Genomic DNA, 22,006 nt, shown 5'->3' with positions numbered 1-22,006 from the left:
CCCACAGGCACCCCCCCCAGCCGCTGGGACAGCGCGCATTCCAGTCCAGCGGGCTCATCCTGCCGCCACGTTCAACCTTTCCTCCCGGGCTGTTGCTGAATCTCTGCATCTCAGCAGCTGCGACCGAGGCTGGTGCCAGCTCCAGGCAAGGCTGTGCTGGCCCTGCACCCAGAGCTGGGCATCACCTCTGCGACCTTCCCGCGGCTGCGGGCTGCCAAGGAGAAGCCTTCCCATGGCTGACACCATCCATCACTCAGCGCAGCTCCATCGAGACACCTGGGCGGCTGCGGCTTTTCCCTGGTGGGCACGGCAGGCAGCAGTTCCACACGCCTCATACGCTGTACCTGTCAGAAGCACTTTTCCTTGCCCTGCACTGCATTTACAGCAGCTGTAATACTTTATGATGCAATATACAGCACGCCTTCAAAACCCATTTCAGTATTTACTGCCAAGCGAAGTGTTAAGAATGGATAAACAGCGCACTGTAAAAAAACTAATCACCTATTTCATTTGCTTTTGCTACTGTAACTGAAAATGAATGACAATCTCACAAGGCAGGGAGAACCTAGAATGTTTTCCCAGATACAATCAAAGCACTCCCCTGTTTGATCAGTAAGCACTGGCCTGTAACTTAACTGAGTGCAAAGCTCATTTTGCTCAAGTACCTTTCAATACTGCAGCTTCTCACTAGACTATCCGATTACTGAAACACCAGCTCAAAGACAAAATAAAATCCCCCCAAACCTCAAGACCTCCCTACACATACATTTCTTAATCCAAAGACGGCTCAGTTCAAAAGCAGACAACTTTCTGAATTGCTCTACTCCCTGGCAGCATTCCTTTCCTCACAAACAAGAACTTATCATAAATGACATGAATTAGCATTATTGCTATTATTATTATTATTATTATTAATTTGGAACAACTACCATTCTAGCCATGAAACAGCCAGGCTTCTATTTTCCATCTTTCAACACAATGTCTTTACACCCACAACCAGCAAATTATTCTAGAAATACTCTCTGTTTTTGCAGAGCTCTTTATTTTTCCTTATATCCATTTCCCACAAATGACTGATTCATCTTCTACTGAACTTTGAGAACATCTTCTGGGCACCAGGTCTGATGTGCACTTTCCCTTTGCCACTAGTAACACAGTATTTGCTATGCCCCATACAGCTCAAGATGACACATCTGGCTGACTGGGGCAGGAGCACCAAGGTCACAGGCAGCATTTGCAGGTTACATGCTTGTCACAGGCTGGCTGCTCACTCTGGACTAAGAACCAGTTGTGTGTGGAAACAGAAAGACTTTGTGAACATGTGGTTAAGCCACTGTGACAGAATTGTGACTGTACATTCAGGCTTTCCTGGATGCCCAGCTGTAAAACTCAGTGTTCCAGTACAGCAAGTACTGGGCAGAGGGCACGAGCAAGGAGCTGAGCAACAAGCATGAAGTTTGCTGCTGACAAACAGCAAACTGGGACCAGCCAGTGTGCTGCTACACAACTGCATGCTCCCTGCTCTGACATAACACAACATTACTAAGCAACACTTATTATTTTTGCTCAAATGAAATGATATCTACATTAGAAACTTCCTCTAACACAGGCATTCAACATACATTCCACAGTATTACTCATTATACAGACAAACAGCTTCAACACCTCTTTTATATAGAATTAACAAAAGTTTTTTCCATGAAGGGAGTCATAAACAAAGCTCTGCTCTGTGTGTATTGGAAGTTTGAAACTTCTTCCTAATGTTAGTCAATAGAGTATATTGGCAGAGGAATGCAAAAACTGCTAGGGAAGTCAGTGTAATGTATCAAATTAGAAGCTGCTGAGACAGAAAAGCACATTTAAGTGTTTTGATGCTAGCACCTTAATGGTTGTTAAGTGTTGCACCACAAGTGTTAAGTGTTGCATTAGGTTTAAGAATAAGAAAGTTGCTCACTTCTCACATGTTAAGTGGCCTCAGTTTCTTTTTTCTGGTTGTGCTTCATACTGTTTCCGTGTAAAGAAAACCTTAAAAGACAGTTGTTTCCTAGAAGGGGAAGTGAAAATTCAGTACTGTTTGGTAGAAACACATGAGATAGTAGATCATAATAGTTCCAGATTCTTCTTCAAAGATTGGAGGCTGGCTGATGAAAGAGGCAAGGAAACACTACATCCATACATATCTGCTGTGTGTGCTTTGTTCTCACCTATGTTCAAGATCTTACTCTGAAGAGCTTCCAGAGACAGAAATGGTTCATCTGCACAAGAGTGAATCACTGTGCCAATGAGCTCAGAGTTTGCTGCCAAAATGCAGGCATTCTCCTCACTGAGATTAACCCCAGCCATAGAAGTCACATCATTTAGGTCATCTTCATCTCTACAAAAGAGGAGACCAACATTTTATGCTTTGTTCAGAACAGACACAAAGAAAAAGTCTCAACTATCAACAAGCAGCCACATTCACATTTCCTATATACAACAGATGTTCAGCACGGGTGTGGACAGGGAGCTCCTAAAGCTCTCACACTTCTGCAAGGTGCCTCTGAAACATTAATTTGGTTAATGCCTCAGTTGCTAGGCATGCAAATCCTTTATATGAAACTGAAATTTTGAGCCAGCTTGGAAACCTAGGACTGAATTAGACCCAGATCAAAAGTTCCCACAACCCCTAACCCTGCACCACCACTCTCGCAGCCTGAAATTTGTTCTAAAACTAATTCACTAGGTAGAACCAAGTGTGGAATGAAGTTGAATGTTGACTCACTGGACTATAAACAAGCCCATTTTCTAACCAAGATGCATATCTTGCAAACTGAGGCTTAAAGCACAGGCTTATTAGCACAGACATGATCTTCAGTTTTCTTTAGAGAGTTCCCTTAAAACACAGGACACAAACACTCCTTGATTACTTACTAGAACCAATCCAGACCTTGCACTTTGATCAGTCCTATCATACTTGTATACATAGCAGGGAAGATGCTACTGCCTCTGAAGCACCATGCCAGAGCTCTAGCTGGTAACACCATTAGCTGGATTCTCATGTAGCAGCTTTGGATTATATGTTAATAATAAAAACTCAGTTAGGGTGAACATCACTCAGACTACCTTTAAGAGCCTGTATGCTTCAGCCTAATTTTTCTTAAGAGATCATTTAAGGTAAAATACTGAATGAATCTTACATGGGAAAAGTTTTTGCACTACTTTGGCAGTGAAACAATTCAAGTTTTTATCAAATGAGTTCATACCATCAAGAGAAAGCATTTTTACTTCACAATGTGACAAAGACCCTAATGATGGCTTCAGGGATTTAGGACCAATCCAAAACAGACACCCATAGTATCACGACAGATAAGTAAAATCACTCAATCTGAACATCTTTTTATTTGGAAAGCACAGAAAACAAAACCAACACACACACCCCCCTCTAAAAGAGTATTCTATGGCAAGGTTTGATAAAGTTCACCTTCAGAAAACACTGTGTGGCCTCAATAACTCTTGAACAAGGGTTAGCCAGGAATTTATCATTCTAAGGTGAAATGATATTTCTTGCAGGCTATCCTTTGACTGACTAGAGGCAGAAGCTAAAGTTATTAGAACATGAGTTAGGGTTGAGGTTAAGCAATACTCAAAAGACACAAGAAAAGGATATTTTTCTTAAAACTATAGATGCATTTTCTCCTTTGGGTTTCAGTATATTTCTATGGCACAATTCTTCTGCAAACTTCCAGTGAGACACCTGGACAGAAAAGGAGTCCAGCCTTGAGTCCAGCCACCTTCTACCCCTCCTTCCATTCGTATGCCCTCATTGCTAGCAGTTCCTTTGTGTGAATGTGTTTAGGGAAAAGGAGACCCAACAGATTCTCAAACTAGCTCCAGTTCTTTATGTCTAACTAGACACAATAGCTTTCCAACCAGGCTTGTGCCCCAAATCCATCATGCTAAGAAAAGTGTTATATCCCAGGACTGTCAGAACAGTTAGATGTCCACAGCTACAATTTAAAGCTGAAGCCAACAGTGCCAGGACAGCTTCCCTCCTCCTACCCCTTCTCAACCAGCAGCTGAGCAGCTCCAAGTGCATACTCAGGCTCTATCAGCCTAACAGAGACCCTGAACTTCCAACAAGCGTGTCAATGAAGCTTCATGGGATGATAATTGAGTGCTAACTGATCTTCACAAGTACATTCCGGTTTCCTCTTCACAGTGACCACTACAGAGAAGTCTTTACTGATGGCAGAGACAAAAATCCCACTGAAGCACAGCAGCTGCCACATATCTGCTGACAAAATCAGCACGACCAGCACCAGGAACACACATCACAAGCTATCGGTGCTGGAACCTGACATTACTCCAGTGGAACTGTTTATGGAATCCCAGGAAGGACGCTTGCACCCCAGGTACAACTGCATAGCATGCAGTTTCAGGAAATCATTTTTGCTTTTAATCTGACCACATACTCAAAACACTCAAGCAAAGAACAGATAAACTTCTATAATGTACATCTATCCATTTTTCTACATAGAGAAGTTTCATTTCTTTATAACCTGCCTTTATCAGGTTACTATTTTCTTGATTATTTCCATGCACACAGTCTCTCTAGTGTGTACAAGCATACAAGAGTTTATATGCAAGCAGACATCTCTACCTGTACTGTTCTTCAGTACCCATTCTAACTTTTTCACTGTGAGACACAAGTTTGCATTAAGTCAAGTTTTGATGAAATATATGAAAACACTTGCACTTATTTTACTTAACCCAAAGAAATTACCTCTATATTCCTTAGAAAAGTGCTCACTAAAGATTAATGGAAGCCATGCTAAGTTCATACTTTGTACTACTCTTTTCTCGTTGTTCAAACAAACTTCAATCATTTTAAGCAAGGCATCATGTACTGTGAGTAAGCAGTAGAAATCATTCTACTAAGGTGATAAATTTAAAATAGAGTGTACAGAGTGAAGGTATTTCTGATGGATATTGCCTTGCTTTCACTTTCAGCAATCCCTCCATAAAGCCCCTTTTTTGCACCACTTCCTTTAATGCTCTTTACATTTGATCATGTCACACTCAGGAATGAGCAGGAAAAAGTCACCCAGCTGTTACAAGCCTCCAGTGATTTAAGTTTACTAGGACAAGGTGAAAAGCAGAACTCAAGAGTTCTGAGAGATAAACCACACAAAGTCAGGTTTGACATTTTTACTGGGTATTCACTGCAAAAGAAGCTCAAGCAATGCAGATGCACCTCACATCTATGAATTTGCCTGCTGCCTGAAAAGTGAGTCTGGAGCACCCTCTGGTGTCTGACGACCGCACTTGTCTCCTGAATCCCCCTAATTTACTCCATTTTATCCAAGAGTCGAAGGGAAAACTAGAAAGACACACTGAACCCAAACCTCTGTGGCCCATCCCTGACAACTACCCAGGCCAGAACAATTGCAGCCAAGCCAGAAAGTTGCATGTGCTTTGGACAACAACTCTATTAAACAGAATAAATTCAGAACAAATATTTGAAGATTAAATACGTGATATTTTTTTTCCAGAGCGCTCTAGCATATACTTTACAGAAACGTGTAGATCTGTTTACAAAAATCTTGATTTTTTTCAAAACCAGACTATTTCTTGACATGCCATGGTGCAATGTCCATGCTTAGCTGAAACAATATCTAGAAGGTTAGAATGCTTTGTGTTTTGTTGGGTTTTTTTCTGTTTGTTTGCTTGGGGGGTAGGAAATCACCACTCTTTTTACTGCTTATCTTGGGCAACCTAAAGCAGCGTGTTAAAGAGCAGACAAGGTCAAACTGCAGCTAATTAAGTACAGCTCAGTGAGTAGAATGTCTTCAAATCCTAACCTAGCCTAGTCACACAATGGCAGAGGGAGTCAGGCTCAATGACACACTGCAGTGAGAGGGCACAGTAAGGGCACTCTCATTAGTGCCACATGTATAATCACATCAATTACAAGACACACTCTCTGCTTGTAACAAATTTCATCACAAAACGTGAAATCAGGCCATGGTGGCTCTCTCTGCCTCACACATGATCAGCAGTTGATTGATCATAGGTAAGGAAGTTTGATTATAGCAGTGATTAGAAGAAACACCAAGGGTGTATCCAAAGACAGATTCTTCAGAGATAATAGACTCTACAAAGAAAATTTAGGGTGAGTTAGAGATTTCCTATCTAAATTCTCATGGACTTATGCTACTTTGAAGATCACAATCCAAAAGCGAGAAGAGAAATCTCTATTGAATCACATTGTAAAAGCAGGACATTTTCCTACACTATGAATTTAACAATTCAGGGAACAACTAACAGGAATTCAAATTTCTCATGTAAGACAGCTAAAATATTACATTTGGAAGATCACAGAAATTTTTTTTTTTTTGGGTATGAGTTTGTTCATTGTTGCTTTTTTTTATTACTATATTTATGAAGGGGTGTTTTTTTAAACACATTACATTCTAAAGCATATTTAATAAGACCTTGAGGCAGATGAACAGAGCTATTGCTTTAATAGGAGTTTTTCATCTTAGCTTTTGGCAACCAATGTTTTTAAGTGTTCACTGTATACCGCATGTTACTGTAAACAGCTGCAGCGTTCTGTCTATACCATTGTATTCAAAGCTGCAGCTTTCAACAGATAATAAGTCAACTGGTCAACAAGTTAGAGGTGTCACTATGTCTGCTTTTTTCCCTTGGAAGAGCAAAGTCAAACTTGCCCTGAAGTGGTATGACTAATAATGCTTATGGCAGTCTGTACCTCTATTCCAACATCACACTTCATAGCTGCAAAAATAATTTCTGCCTTTGAAAAGTTAATCAGTTGCCAGCACTAAAAGCTTTAAGCACTCTTGCAATCGAAAGGCCCAGAGAACGTGTTAGAAATCATGTAGTCAAAGACTTTCACCATACACACAGAAACAAGGAGCTAATTAAAGATTCTGAAATGCAGCACAGAACTTCAGACAGGTTACAAGCCAGTCCAAGTAACAGTCCAATGCTATCACACTATATGCAAAAACCAGAGGTTCTACCTGCTTTAATCCTGTTGAGAGACTTTACTACAAGGTAACTAGATTAATAATTGTACTCATAGGACGGAAAACATGTTAGTGAAAAGCTGACTCAAAACCCAACCTCACCAGGACAGTTTTCTTACACTAAGAATAATTAACATCTGCATAGAAGTTTTAAGGTTACCCATTGCCCATGAGTATTGTGACATGAAAAACATGTATCAGAAAAGAAGCTTCTGAAGAAAGTTGCTATTATTTGGGCTCCATTCCCACCTCTATACTTGGTTCTTCCTTTTGTTCCTTTTTATACTTAACTTCTGATATTGTTCATTTTTACCTGAAGGATGTTGCTCCATTCTCTTTTATTTTCACTTTTTGAACAGGAGATGCTTGAAGCGACAGAATTTTATTTCTTGGCAACGTAATTTGTTTCAGAATGGAACCTAAAACAAAACAAAGAACAAGCTGTAGTACAAAGAAAAATGTTAAAACCACTGTTTAGTTACTTCATTATTCTAGGTAAGCTTACTCAGTAACAACTAACTGGGTCCATCTGAAAACCAGACACTCTAGAATCTTACACTCTGCAAGTTCTGTATGGCCCAAAGCCTCACACACTCTCAGCAAACACCCTCCCTTCTCTGATGACCAGGGAAATGTTTCAGTGAAAACTCACTGGCTGAGACAAACTCTTATTGTGCATCAGCCTGAATCTGTTGAAGGAAAAAGCAAGGCCTCACGAACTAACTCTCAAAATCATCTGCTTAGAGGAAGTTCACTGCAGGGAGCTCAGTCACAGTATTTTAACAAGTACAAATATTTGATTGACGTGCTCTTAACAAGTGCCAGAAGTAGATGTGACATTGATTTTCTCATCAGAGCTCCAGACAGTAAAGATGTTCAACTGAATGCACAGAGCTGCTTGCTCCCAACAGACAGCCACCTTCCTGCACTCCTACAATCTACCAACAGCCTGCACTTATTTCTACACCTCAGCAGTCCTCCCCCTTCTACATGAAAGAGGTTCCTGCACTTTACCTGCAGGAAACTGGCTGGTTTGAACAAGTGTATTCAGTGGCATTTTCTTCTCAGCAGACGTCTGTAGGGTGAGCACTGAGGGCTGTGGGAGCGTGGATACTTGCTTGACAATGGCTCCTGATGGTTGCTGAACTACCTGGAAGTGGAATATCCAATATCAACAGTGAGAAGAGCTAAAAATACAGAGAAGTAAACAGCATCAGTGTTTCCATTTAGCCAGAAGTGCCACTGGACAGGTATGCTTGTCTAGTTTTCAGTTCAAAGCAAACAGCATGCTCAGAGAAGACCTTTTTTTTTTAAACTTCATGTCAAGAAATCTTAACAAGTGGTAATGAGCTTTAAGCTCATTCAGTGAGCTCTAACAGACACTTCACCTCCATTCTCTACTGATGACTCTATTTGACAAGTGTCACTAATTATCACACAAGCCATTATACTGAGAGGCTTTCCTCTATGTAAGTCTTGCTCAGCAGGCTAACCATTAAAAAGTGAGTCTGCCAGTAACTTCAAAAGGGTAGGTATCACAAACACCTAGTCAAAAAGGGAGAACACCAAAACAACTGAAGTCTTGCACGAAATATGATACCTGCTAAGGATTAAAGAGTACGTGCTATAAAATTACCAATGTGTTTTTGGAATTGCAACATCAATTGTTAATTGAGATGCTGAGTTTCAAAGTGTTGAGCTAAAATACACTAAACAGTTGCCAGGAACATGAAGTACTAAATAGCAACACCTATAGCAAGTAGAGCCTCTACACAAAGACATCAGTACACAGCTGAAGGGTAAAAAGGAAGGCAGTTCATAGTTTTATTTAAAGAGACACTTCAAAGAAACAAAACCAGACAGCAGGATGTCACCACAACACAGACCTACAGGCACAGCCCATAAATACTAATCCTTCCTCTTCAGGGGCAGCTATTAAAATGCAAGAAAGTAATAAAATTGCAGCATCCCTAAAAATCTCACTTCTAAGCCTCCTAACTAGCAGAATGTGGGCTGGAGCTTTGATACATGCTTAAAGTTTTTGATTACAGGCAGTAGAAAGATGTTACTTCACCAAAGCATAAAATCAACATCTTCACACTGAATCCTATTTTTTCAGCAGCAGAAAACTAACAAAGTAAATGTCAGGGTCAAGAAGCCATTTTTCTCCTCTGCATCTTTCATTCTTACTTCAGAAAGTCTAGAGGGTGCTTGCACAAGTATAATTAAAGAACTGACATTTACAATACTTCAGAAATTAGGCTCTCTCCTGTCACTTAACTTCTATTAATAAATATCATCAACATAAGCATCATACATTCACAAAAAGATACTTTGTGTATCAAAGGGTCAAGATAACCTCTCAACCATCTCTGTATTGGTAGCACTTAGGCTTGGTGTAGCAGCAGTAATAGAATAACTGATCTGAAAGTGGTATCTGAAAACCTGACAGACAGTTAACATTAAGATCTAGAGGAAAGAACTACAGGAATACAGGGACAGACTGTGGACAGAGATAAGGCTCACATATACAGCACTCATGGAGCAAAACAGAAGCTAAGGTTTGCTTCTGTGTTTTTTTCCCAAAGCTCACTTTGATCTCTCAGAGAGATCCAGCTTCCAAAACTGCAAGTTGTGAATAACGTCAGCAGCATCTTTTGTGAGTTCAGGTAACTAATGAGGAGCTAACCAGCTTGGACACACTACTCACAGGCTCCACTAGCACTAACACACACCTAGAGATCCTCCTCACCACCAGGAAGAATGGTGCTTCAGCATGCAAAACACGGAATCGCACAGGAGAAAACACAACCATTCCAGACTGAGGTACAGCAGACAAAAGAACAGAGCCATGTTACAAAAATGGTCTTAAGTGGAGACTGGGATGTAAATTAAGTAACCAGGGAGGCTACATTGCCAAGAAACAGAGCAGATGTGCTGGGAGTAGAGCTCATTTTCTATTTGCCATTCTAGCTCTAGACTTACAAAAGCTAGAGAGTTGAGAGTTGCAATGGGAGAGAACAACAACACTGGAAATTTCAACATGGATCCAGTGCTAGAATGAAGCATTACCAACATCAGTAATATCTGTGAGAATATCCTTTCTTCAGGTTCGCAGCAAGAAATAAAGAAAAGGGACTGTTCCTTTTTGCCCTGGTTAAGCAGGCTGACACAGACATCAGAATAAAATTATTGATGTTCTTAAGTTAAAAAAAATGCAACACAACATTCAGCTGACAATGAGGAGACAGCTGCCTGAAAGAGACTGATTAGCCTCACTGAACCTGCTTCACATTCATAAAACAAAGTTTGGAGATCAGCAGAGGAATGCTGAGGTATCATCACACACAAGCAGTAATGCTTCATGAAGGAAGCCTCATTAATTGAATGCAAGAGCAATAACCAGGACAAAAAAAAAAATAATGGGGAAGATTGTTCATGAAAGCTCAGCTCCAAGGGGCCATGACACTAACAACTCACTAAGAACAAGCAGTTGCAACAGCATAAACACTTCAGTCCTTGGTTCAGTCATTAATAATCTCCAGGCAGTGTGTCTCACTGGTAACTGTGGGGACTACACCATACACCCCCTAGCTGGTTATGCCTGAGGTGAAGCTGTAATCTCACAGCAGCTTTCTCAGCAATGGATGCCAGCACCTGGTCATGTAAATTTTCACTTACTGTGCTTTAACAAGAGATAAAGCAATATTAGAGCAAGATAGACTTTATTTCCAAGATGAAATGTCTTTGTAAGCCAACACCCTTAAATGAGGTGCTAAGAAAGTCACAGGAGAAAAGCCTTCAAAATAGGCAACTTCCACAGCACAGGAGTGCAATCAATCCCAACAGCACCCCTAAAGAACAGACCCCTCAGTGTCCACACAGAGTTTTGATAATACTACAGAAATGAAAAGTTTCATGTTGCACCACTCCAGTCACAAATTTGATACTAAAATACAGCAGTGCTGCATTCTTGAGAACCATTATAATGGAGCTGGCACATCAAAGTTCAAATTCTCTCAAGCACAAGAGGCCAAAATTAGAAAGGGGCATACAGAGGTAGTGTATGGCATCAGACATCCCTGTGGGCTGAAAAGGGAAAAAATTGCTGGCAGCACTGTATAGACAGATTTGCACAGCTGGCAGTGTGCTTCCTTTTTCAGCTGGCAGTAGGACCCTTCTGTTTAGGGAGGGCAGATCCACATTTGTTTTCTTATGGGAGAAAACAGACCCTCTGCCCTTTCAAGAGAAGGCACCAGGGTAGTAGCCATAGGAGATATAGCCACTTCTTCTGACTTGCTCGTTGTGCTAGTGAGTTGTCTGAACAAACACCAAGCTCCTGATACGGCTAAGCTGTGAAGCAGTCAACTCAGTCCTTCAACTGTATCTGAGAAGAGCAAGTATTTTAATCACTGTGCCTACCCAAAATGAGGATAAAAACATGTTTTGTATGCAATTCAATATATGTAAGGAACAGCAAAGAAAGGCAATTGCAGCAGACTGCCACAGTGCAGCAGTGTAGAGGCAGAAGCTATTTCTTGAGTTCACCAATATCAAATTCAAGAAGTGTTTTGACTCCCCAGTGTGGAGCTAAGCTTCCTTGCCTATTTGTACAGATGGTCAACCTTTCCCCTGGATTACAAGACTTGCTGTGTAGCCAACAAACTGCTCTCCTGCCCTCGTACTACCTAAGAAATTCTCCTTTTCTTCTGGCTGGAATTTCAAACTCAGTCCTCAAAGACAATATGAGTACCAACTCCTTTTCCAATTTGACTTTAGCTACTACTAGCCAAGATGCCAATGCATATGCTTAATAACTCTTCTTTGGGGTTTTGGGGTTGAGGGTATTTTGCCTCTTTTTTTTTTTTTAACAAATCCAGTCAGAAAAAGGACTCCACATCCACCCCATACAGTTTTAAACAAGTCTTGAAAGGTGAAAAGCTCATGCTTACGCTACCATAACACGAACCCTTTATTTAGAATGAAGGATTCTTGTATTTTATCTACCTTATGCCCTTTGAAAGGAAAAGAACTAAAAAAGTAAAACATTTTAGGGGTCTGAACACCGTTAAATCAAGTATACACAATATCCAAGCTAAAAAGAAAACTCACGCAGCAGATGTCCTACCATACCTGTGAAAAGTAAATCTAGTTTCACAGGAAGTCTAATGGTGTTCCCACTTCTTAAAGAAAACATTTTTTACAAGGAATTCCTTAGCAAGAATTGAATTCTCTATCTGCCAAAGGGAGACTAATTCTCTCAAAATACTTGAAAGTATTACTTACAGTAGACCAGCTGGACACCATGCTACTTGGTATCTTAAACACCTATAAGCCAAACCTAATTTATTTCACAAAGTTGCTCTTTTGGGTATACCTGTGATCCACAGTTTCTTGTATTTGATATTAATATTAGCAAGACGTTAACCTGTGCCAAGAATAAAAAACGTTAACACATTGCTTTTGAGGGTATTGTTTTAATAAGACAGTTATTCCTCCTGGAATTTGTTAGCTAATGAGGCCTGATAGAAAAAACTCACTTTTGGACGACTTCATAATTAACATGTCTTAGTGAATGTGGAGGTCAGAACTCAGCTCAGAAAAGCTCCTTGAGGTAGTTCATGCATTTCAGATAACATATCACTGAACAATATCAAGCCACCTGTGCCTGCCAAGTACCCAGGGCAGGAACTATCAGGGGAGAGAGACTGGCATCCCTGGTGGCTAGCTGAGGCACAGCCCTAATAGGGCATCCAAGAGCAATTAATGTAAGTATCTCATGAACAGTTTCTGTTTCTGACACTTGCACTTCCTAACTTTTCTTCCAGGTGCCAACCTGGCTATGAGCCTAGAGGGAGCTAGACCTCGTATCCCCCTGTGTCTCAAGATGGATGTTCAGTCTGATGAAATGGTGGTCAACATGGTGTCTTACAAGAGACCAAGCTGACAGCTTGGCTTTAGATTCACCTTTCCAGCAAGGGCTCAGGATTTCTAAGCTATCACAAACATAACTGATGGACTCAAGACAGACTAGCTTCATATATTAAAAGAAAAAACAAAAGAAGAACCAGAGGTCCAAACTGGTATCCTCTTTATTAAATGGCAAGAATCAAAGTAAAGGCGCCTGGTTATCACAGAGAAGTAGAGAATCCATCTTACCAGTTGCTTTACTTTAACCACCTGCTGAGTACCTGCTGGCCGCGCCACGATGGAGCTGGGCTGCGAGATTTTAATACCAACTGGGGTTCCAATGACTGGTTTCAGAGGCTGGAGAGGGGTTGTTGCTGAACATGCCACTGTAGAGACCAGCACTGGCTTTGCAGCCTGCAGAGAGGGCGCTGGCACCGCAGAGGTGAGGACTGGCTTGCCAGGCTGGACAGTGGTCAGCCCAGACGACGCCACAGCTGTGGTGAGGATGGAAGCTGCAGGCCCCAGAGCCACTGTCCCCGCAGCAGGGGAAGGAACAGCCTTCACAGCCTGCAGAGGAGCTGCTGCTGATGTGCTGGCAAGGACTGGTGTGACAACTACAGGGGCTGTGACCGCTGCAGATGAGGGTTTTATAGCTGGAAGAGCAGTTGTTGCTACAGCCGAGGTGGCCACTCCTGTCGAAGGAGGTGGTGCTGCAGAGGGACAAGTGGAAACTTCTTCTTGGGTTGGAGCTGGCTGCTCCATACACTGTTGGATAAAGCTCTGAGGATCAGGCATTAGTTGCCGTAAGGCAAGCACGCTTTTCTAAAAGAAAAATGAAAAAACACTGGATGTAGTAGCAGCAGAGTTTTCCACAATAATAATACATTTCTAACTGAATCCTCTTCTTCGTTTTCCAATTAAATTTTTCATGAGACAATAAATGGCAAACAATTTTTGCTAAATTTCAGTCACGCTTAAATTGATGACAATCTTGTTCAGTGAAGATGACAAGAAACACCAACACCAGCTGAGCAAAGGTCAACCATCACCACAGCTACGCTGCACACAGTAATCCCATCTACGGGGAAACTCACATATAACTTTGTTTTTCTGTTTAGATTTTTCAATTTGGAATTTATGTTTCAGAGTAAGATGATTTTAACTGCTTTATAACCTCAAAGAATTTTGTTTTGCCAAAAACCCCTGCTATATTGGAACAGCTGTGTTTATTTCATGGATCCTGACAGGGAGCTACGAATTATCCAATAAAGTCAGGAACAAGCTCTGAAGACAAGAAAGAACACTTTTATATCAATACAGCTGTATCTACACTAGGGGGGGATACCACTTTAATAATGTCTGTAGAGCTGCAGCAACACAACTTCAGCCAGCTACTTCTCTACAATAGGAGAACAAAAGTAAAGGAATCTGGCAACATCTCATTTTTACTACAGCTGTGTTTAAGAAGGTTAATGGACAGAATAATATCTTCAAACTCTCTATAGACTTTTCTCCTTCACTGTTTATAATCTGCTATGGCTTTGAATGAGGGGAAATAAGTTCTGTAGCTACCTGTATATTCTTGAAAACCCTTGTATTTTTTCCTCCTCTCTTAACAGTTGCTAAAGTTTCTAAGAGCTCCTAACACAATCCTGCCACTTTGGACTTCATGCGTGTCTCACATGCTAGCATACCAAGTAATCACATTGTTTGCACAACTGGACCTTCTGCAGCCCATCTGTTTTTATACATTCACTTCCTTTTATTTTAAAAAGCAGCTTAGCTCCTGATGCAATTTATGTACCAAAAGCATCCAGCAGACTTGAAAACCAAGCAGGCTTCACAGCCAAAGCCACTGTACTTTTTCCACCTCTTGGAACAGACAAAACGAAACACATGCACAACTTCATCAAAAACCTGCAGCTCAAAGATAAGAGCTGGCTCCAGAGAGACCTCCCTAAAATTCCACTTCACTAGCTAAAAGTGGGTTGGCAAAAAGCCGTATCACATTTCTTTCCAGACTCAAGCTGCAAACATTTCCCCCACAAACAAGGCCAGCACTGATCCTCTTAGCACCTTCAAGAAGTGCTCCTGAAGTCGTCCTCCATTTGGCACTCAGTCCTGTCACAGCTGCTCAGAGTTACAGATCAACCTAATTGTGTGTATCAGCCACACATCCTTACAGTGTTTCAGGAAAAGGCAATCTGGGTGCAAGATGTTTTAAAGGATTGGCAGCACTGCAAAGTCAGCTAACTCTGACCATGTCTGAACAACACTTCTGAAGTCACAGCATATCTTTGTTAATGTAGCACACAACAGGGAGAGAGCAGCATGCCAAGGATTATGTGGCGTGGATACTGCCCAAATCAGAGAAGCCTAGATGATGCCAGTACCTGGCAGTGCACTGCAGAAGCAACACACAAGGGCTCTGCTGTGACAGGTCAGGGTCTGACCCACGCTGATGAACCCAACTTAACCCCTGCAGAATTGCCTTGAGTTCTCTGTATGAAGTGTAGCAGCTCTTCACATCATTGGATGGCTTCTTAGGAGAGCTGAGCACTTCTGTGAGTGCCAGTTACACTGACCCTCTACTCACAGCCTGGTCCTTCTGCAGCCAGAGCCACACTGCATGCAGAAAACTCATTCTCAGAGCTGTTTATTTTTCTGACTTTTGCATGGCCATTTAAGAAGCCTTCAGGAAATTTAACAGGTAATAAATGACCAATCATAAAATTCTATGTATCATAGAATCATCAAGGTTGGAAGAGACCTTATACCTTTAAGATCATCAAGTCCAACCATCAGCCCAGCACTACCACTGCATCCCCATAACCACTAAATCTCATCACCCAGCATGAGATCCAGACCCTATTAAACACCTCCAGGGATGGTGACTGCATCCCTCCTCTGGGCAACCCATTCCAATGCCTGACCATCCTAACAGTGAAAATTCTTTTTTCAAATATCAAATCTGAATCTCTCATCTCAGCCTAAGGTCCTGCAGAGATGACTGCACTCTTTCAAACTCATGGCAAACTTGCTAGCAAGGCATTTAAAAGCTGCCACTGTAAGCAAAATTTTTATCCCAGATTTCAGCAGATGAGCACCAGCCATCCAGAGCAATATCAACATTATCACAGGCATTGTTACATGGCCTGTCAAATACCAAGGAAAAGGGCAAACTCCAGAAAAACTCTGTCCCAGCTGTACCACTTAACTATTCTTCCTTTATTCACCATCATGCCTATAATGAATGTACAGGTCTAACAAACCTAAGAGTATGGTGTACATTGGAATTTAGTAAATTTAATGTAGTTTTTCCATGTTTTCACTGAGATTTAATGCTTGCTGTATAATTAATTTTTATTTTGTTAATACCATTCTATAATATGATTAAAAGTCTTAAGGAAGCATTTTTTCCTTTATATGATTATTTGCTTGAACAGAAGTAGAGTCCCTGGGATTCTTTTCCTAAGCCACAGTAGTCTTGTCAGACCCTTTCTGGAGCAAGGGGTAGAAATTTTTTCTGCCTCCAGCTAAACATAAACCAGCAGAAGATGAATAGCTTTATGCAGATTGTTTGATCTTTAACATGGCATAAGCTTGTGTATCACCACTGTTGTCAGCCTCTGAGTTAGAACTCAGAATTGCTACAAATTTGATGAGAAAGTAGGAGGTCATCTTAACACAGCTGCTCTACTGTAGATTAGATGCACAGCTTCCAACACACTAGTCTCCACTAACACCTGGAGGGCAATTACTCTACAATATTAGGAACACAGCATAAATTACTCCTCAAAAATTCCCCTTCCCCTTAAGAATTACCTTTCCAAGCACAACAGTCACAGAGGTATCCTAAGCACCATTCTTCAACTGCCCTGAAAAAATCTGAATGCTCCAACTCTCTTCTCTTCTGATCCTCCTCCCTTCCCTCTTTAAATACTATATATCCATATTCAGACACTTACCTTGAGGAAAGGAACTAAATATGGTTGTGGAGATGACTTAAGCTCTGTGTACAACTTTTTTGTAAATTCTTCTGGTTCAATTTTTGCTTCCTAAGAGGAAAATAAAATTACAATTGTAAGTTATAACTGAATCCGCCTCAAAACGTATCAAAAGATCATGGAAACTTATTTTATCATGGCATTGTTCAATTTCAGTACTCAAATGTTTTTTTCCTGCTGTATTTAAAAAAAGAAAAAAAAGAGGAGTCAGGATAGAATAATGTTGTAATGTTCATATAGTATTACCCAAGCTGTTTATGCTCTCTTCAGCTACAGGCAATTCACACCCAGCCACTGAAGTGAAGGGATAGAAAAATGTTTATAAGCAGCACTGATCCTTTTGAGTATCTCACTGTTATGCAGATATATTTTAAATCAACTACTAGTACTTCTTTCAGTAAAGGGAGTTTATCTGCATAAAAATAAACTTAAGAGGCATCGAAGACTTATGACAACTTAGCAGTTTTGGTAAGACAATTCCAGACTACTGCATTACACAGCATACTAGAACATTTAACACAGTCCTTCCAAAACATACAAAATATTTCTGCATACCCTCCTGGTAACAGTCCTCTGAATTGCAGAGTACTGTTTCCTTTCTTAATGCCTTCCACCCTGTCCCAACACAAACACCTGACTCATGGGCTTGGGGGGTTAGGAAGCTGGACTAAACTTCTGAGACCACTCACTTTACAGAGGGTTAAGCCCCAGACTCTGCATTCCTTCCTCAGCCTCCCAGCATCATCAAGAACATTACCTCCTTCAAAAAGGTATAAACACACAAAGAGAACACCAACCTCCATTTCTGCTGAGAAATTACTCCTCTCACCCACATTCACCTCTGGAGAAACTGTTCCAAGTTGCCACATAACCAGGACAGGGATTTTAGAGACTGTGTTTTTGCAGACAAACAGAGCTTCCAGCAGCTCTCCCATTTAGCCACTTGATCTGTTGCCTGTTAGATCTCACTGAGATGCAAACGTGGGTCACTGAGGTCTCACTGATACAGATGCAAGTGGTTTGGCACACTAAGGCTCAGTGCATACAGGGTACTTGACACCCACTTCATGAAACACTGCCTTAAGCATCATTCTGCTGCCCAGCTGCAATTTACTCATTTCTCTCATACACACAAATGCACTTAAATCATACATATACTGAATAGCAGATTTTTAAACTACTACTAAAAGCAAACAAGTGTGCAGTTAACAATGTATTAATGTCTCTTAATAAGTGCTCTATAAAGAGAAACAAAACCAAAAAACAAGTACTGTAAGCACAAGAAAGAACAACTCCATTTTTCCCACAGAAGGAAGGTGTACAGTCTAGCAGAGACAGAGGCTAAGGAATCAAATTTTTGCAAGGCTGCATTCTTCAAACTATCTGCTCTCTGAAATTACACCTGTCCACATCACATCCTCCTAGACTGAAAAGCCCTTCGGTACCACTAGCAAAGCCACCCCCCTCCACCAGCACACAGCCTTCTGCTAGGGTGGAACAACAACACAGCAGCAGCGGTCAAATGCCATGACAAGAAGTGGCAGGAGAAATCGTTACCAGGAAAACCCAGCTGTGCTGGGATACAGCACGAAGCACCATACGGAAGCCACCTGCAAAGAGAGAGAGCTTGGCAGCCACCACACTGTTTGCTCCATCCTACTGTTTTAAGCTATTGATAATGTCATTCCTGTCCCACTGCTCAGTTTTGTCTTGGAGTAAAGCAGTAGTAGGGACTTAGCGCTGCACTGGAACCTCCACATCAGATTCTTGCTACTGAGGACTCAAAACTACATTAACATGAAAAAAAGATACCCAGAAGCTGTGTTAACACTACCAGCTCCTTCTGCTGTCAGTTACCTGTGTGCATAAAGTGAAACAGAAATGTGAGGGGGGAAATAACACAGCATGGGATTCAGTTTAAAAAAGTAAGATTTATAAGACTTAACAAGGGTCAGATGCATTCAGCCACAAATCCAACTCCTGAGCTGTTAAAAAAAAAGCTACAAAACAACAGGAACAAAATTATGATAAAGTAAATGCAAAAAATCCATAGACAAATGACATAGACTTTGTTTTGAAAAAAAAGTCTCACCAGTAGGTTTTGCACCAGATTCTTCACATTCTGCCCCATCTCAGGGGCTTGAGGTCCGCTAGATGCCAATTTTACTAGTGCAGCAAGAAAATTCTTGCATTTCTTCACATTCTCTAGCATCTCCTAGTGTGGAAATAAAGAGAAGACTGTTAGATGTTGCACTGTCTCTTCAACCTCTGATGAACATACAGAATGTTAATTTTTAATTAAAAACTTTTTTTTTCCTTACTGTAGAAGCGCTGGTCTGTGCTACTGTTGTGCCCTCTGCTTTCACAGAGACTGCCTTTTGGGAGATAGCTTGTGCAGGTGGTCCTGTAACTGGAAGTTTTACAGGTGTTCCAGTACTCAAAGGCTTTACAGCAGTAACTGTAGTAACACTAGCTGTTGCAGCTGCTGGCTGAAGAGAAAAATTAACACTTTTTAACCAAGGAACAACGTGACAAACATACTGGATTCTGCTAGCATACAAAGCAGCAACTTCCCTGGATTCTGCTAGCATATAAGGTAGCAGCTTCCCTCCACACTGCTATTTGAAACACAAAGAAACAATTCTCCTTGTTTTTAGAGTTTAGATTAATTTGTTTTGGGAGACTCTATTTAATACAGTAAGTGACAGCTACAGCCATAATTCTATTTATAAATCAAGGGTGGAGGGAAGAAATTACAGAGACACATCCAGACCAAAGCACTGCCTGCAACTTTGAAGGAGGAGAGGAAGGTAAAATTGTCTTGAAGAAACAAATATATTAACTTTGCCAGGCTCCTACAGTCTAAGACTAATGGATTTTGGACAATGCTAAGCCAGGCGATACTATTCTGAAGACAAACAGAATCATAAGTCATTATTTATCTTCCAGTCTTGCCCTGAAGCTGCTCTCCCAATTGCAACACCCCTTGCTTTTCCTATCACACACAGAGCAGGCAAAAGACATCATGTCAACTTTGGAAGGATGCAAGTGCCAGCAGAAGCAGCCAGCTCAGCAAATGTACCTAACAAGTTCTTCCTGCTTTTTCCTCGTGGGCAGCAATTTGGATCTCCTTCTCCTCTGCCCTGACAGAAACACTCACAAAATCCAGTTATTTTGAGACCTCTTTTTAAAAGCTCATTATAATTTACCAACAGATTCAGAAGTTCCAGCAACAGGAGAGTAATTAAGGCTTAGGAAAAAATACCTCCCTTCTTTGCAAACTAGGCTAAATCTAAAACCCACTAAACTATTTCTACTTCAGATTTTAAAGAGAACAAACAAACAAACCATACCCAAAACACCAACACAGTTCATTTGATATAACAGAATACAACACAATTAAAACAATCTGCCCAGGCAAAAAACCACAACTTTTGATTTCTCAACTTAAAATCTGAAAAGCCAGAGGGAACCCACAGGCAGAGCTCCAGGTTAACATTGGAAACCTAAAGCTGGCTCTCATCTTTCCTCCAAGCCTATGAAGAGGAAGGGAAAGTCTGGTTTTGTAGTTCAAATTTTAGGTTCAGATCTGCACAATGTAAAGTCTTTCACTGACTCCTAACACATTTAAGCACCCCAGCTTAGTCCAACAGGCACAACTAACACTGGCTAATTGCATCAATCATAAGAGTTAGACAGGAGCCTAACTTACCCTACCATGGATAAAACAAACTAATCAAAAGTGGGACAGACATCCCACAAAACAACAGTCTTTCAGGATAGGGAAAATTAATGAACAAACATTTAAAGCTAAAGAAAACCATAATGCTTTTGTCACACATTTACGATTTTTTCCTTTCTGGGTGGGTGTCCTCTCCTCCCCAAGCTGCTGCCAGCTTGACATGACAGCAGCAGGCAGCTACCAGAAAGCTTTCTAGCTCAGGCTCCCACTGTTGGTAACACTTTAATAGCTCTCTGCAGGATCTTTGCCACCACCACTGCCTCTTCCAAGGATGAGGCTCAACAGCTCTGAGACCACAGGGAGGCAAACTGGGCACAAGAATCCCACAAACAGATGGGCAGGAGGAAGACGGAAGGGGACACAGCGCAGATCTGCCAAGTTGCAGTGCCCTGGGCTTTTAAAAGTCAAAAACAGGAGCTGATCTCTTGCAAATTCCAGCATGCTTACACATCAAGACTAGAACAGCATTTTATCAGCTGAGGGAGGAAACAACAGGAAGTCTGCTGGACCCTTTTCCCAGGAAAATGAATATATGGGAATTAATTTCTGTCATCTGTCGTCAACCTTTTTCACTACCGACAATTCTCATTCTCACTTTGAGCAACAGAGAAACGGTCACCACAAAAAAAATGTCATTAATCCTGCATGTTCTGAAGTCATTTCAAGAGAAGTGCTCTGCATCTAAATGAAAGTGCCCCAGCATGATGCTAATTAGACACTTTGCAGCTTTGTTATGCCATCTGGGAAACAGGTAAAAAATAAGAATGTGCAGGTAATTTTGTCTAACCTCAGAGCTTAAACACTCAGGGATGTCAGAAAAGGGAAATATTTTCGTTGATGAGGAGAATAATGCTGCAGTCAGTACCTACAGAGTTTTGCAGGGAGTGTTCCAAGTTGTATTTCACACGAGACTGAAGATGCAGAACCAAGCCAAGTATTATTTCCTCTCCACTCTGCACCACTTTCTGTGGTGACATCATCCATACACAGGAGAGGAGACCAACACTCCTCTCCTGTGACCTCCAAAAATTATCAAGACTAAGATCAGGAAGTTATTTTAAGACTGATGAACGAATTGCTGCCAAGGAAATCAGACTCAAGGTCTCTGCCATCCTTTCCTCAGATGGTTCCATCAACTTTTTGCACTGGCTCCCTTTTCAGCACTCTTCTCTTGTCTACCCCAGGGTGAGGAGCAATGTGACCACATGATGGCAAGATGTATCCACATTGCATCTATTTACTCTTCATTGTACAAGGAGCTCATACAGAGGGCTTTGCAATCCTCTGTAAAACAGAGGGGCTTCAGAGAAGCCGCC

General features: G+C 41.2%; 1 protein-coding gene across 1 annotated transcript in view; it reads right to left on the bottom strand.

Annotated features, from left to right (window-relative positions):
- TAF4B (TATA-box binding protein associated factor 4b) overlaps positions 1-22,006 on the bottom strand; it is a 57,253-nt gene that overhangs the window by 32,103 nt on the left and 3,144 nt on the right. Inside the window, exons 4-11 of the mRNA XM_031066607.1 lie at positions 19,270-19,437; positions 19,041-19,163; positions 16,910-16,999; positions 13,191-13,763; positions 8,046-8,181; positions 7,345-7,450; positions 7,026-7,028; positions 2,205-2,374 (exon numbers count right to left, since the gene is read on the bottom strand). Coding sequence (XP_030922467.1) covers positions 2,205-2,374; positions 7,026-7,028; positions 7,345-7,450; positions 8,046-8,181; positions 13,191-13,763; positions 16,910-16,999; positions 19,041-19,163; positions 19,270-19,437 — 1,369 coding nt within the window. The remainder of the gene's footprint in view (positions 1-2,204; positions 2,375-7,025; positions 7,029-7,344; positions 7,451-8,045; positions 8,182-13,190; positions 13,764-16,909; positions 17,000-19,040; positions 19,164-19,269; positions 19,438-22,006) is intronic.

The sequence above is a fragment of the Geospiza fortis genome, unplaced genomic scaffold, assembly GCF_000277835.1.
Source record: "Geospiza fortis unplaced genomic scaffold, GeoFor_1.0 scaffold53, whole genome shotgun sequence".
Classification (NCBI taxonomy): domain Eukaryota; kingdom Metazoa; phylum Chordata; class Aves; order Passeriformes; family Thraupidae; genus Geospiza; species Geospiza fortis.
Note: the sequence above shows the minus strand (reverse complement) of the source record. Positions and strands in the feature narration are given on the sequence as shown.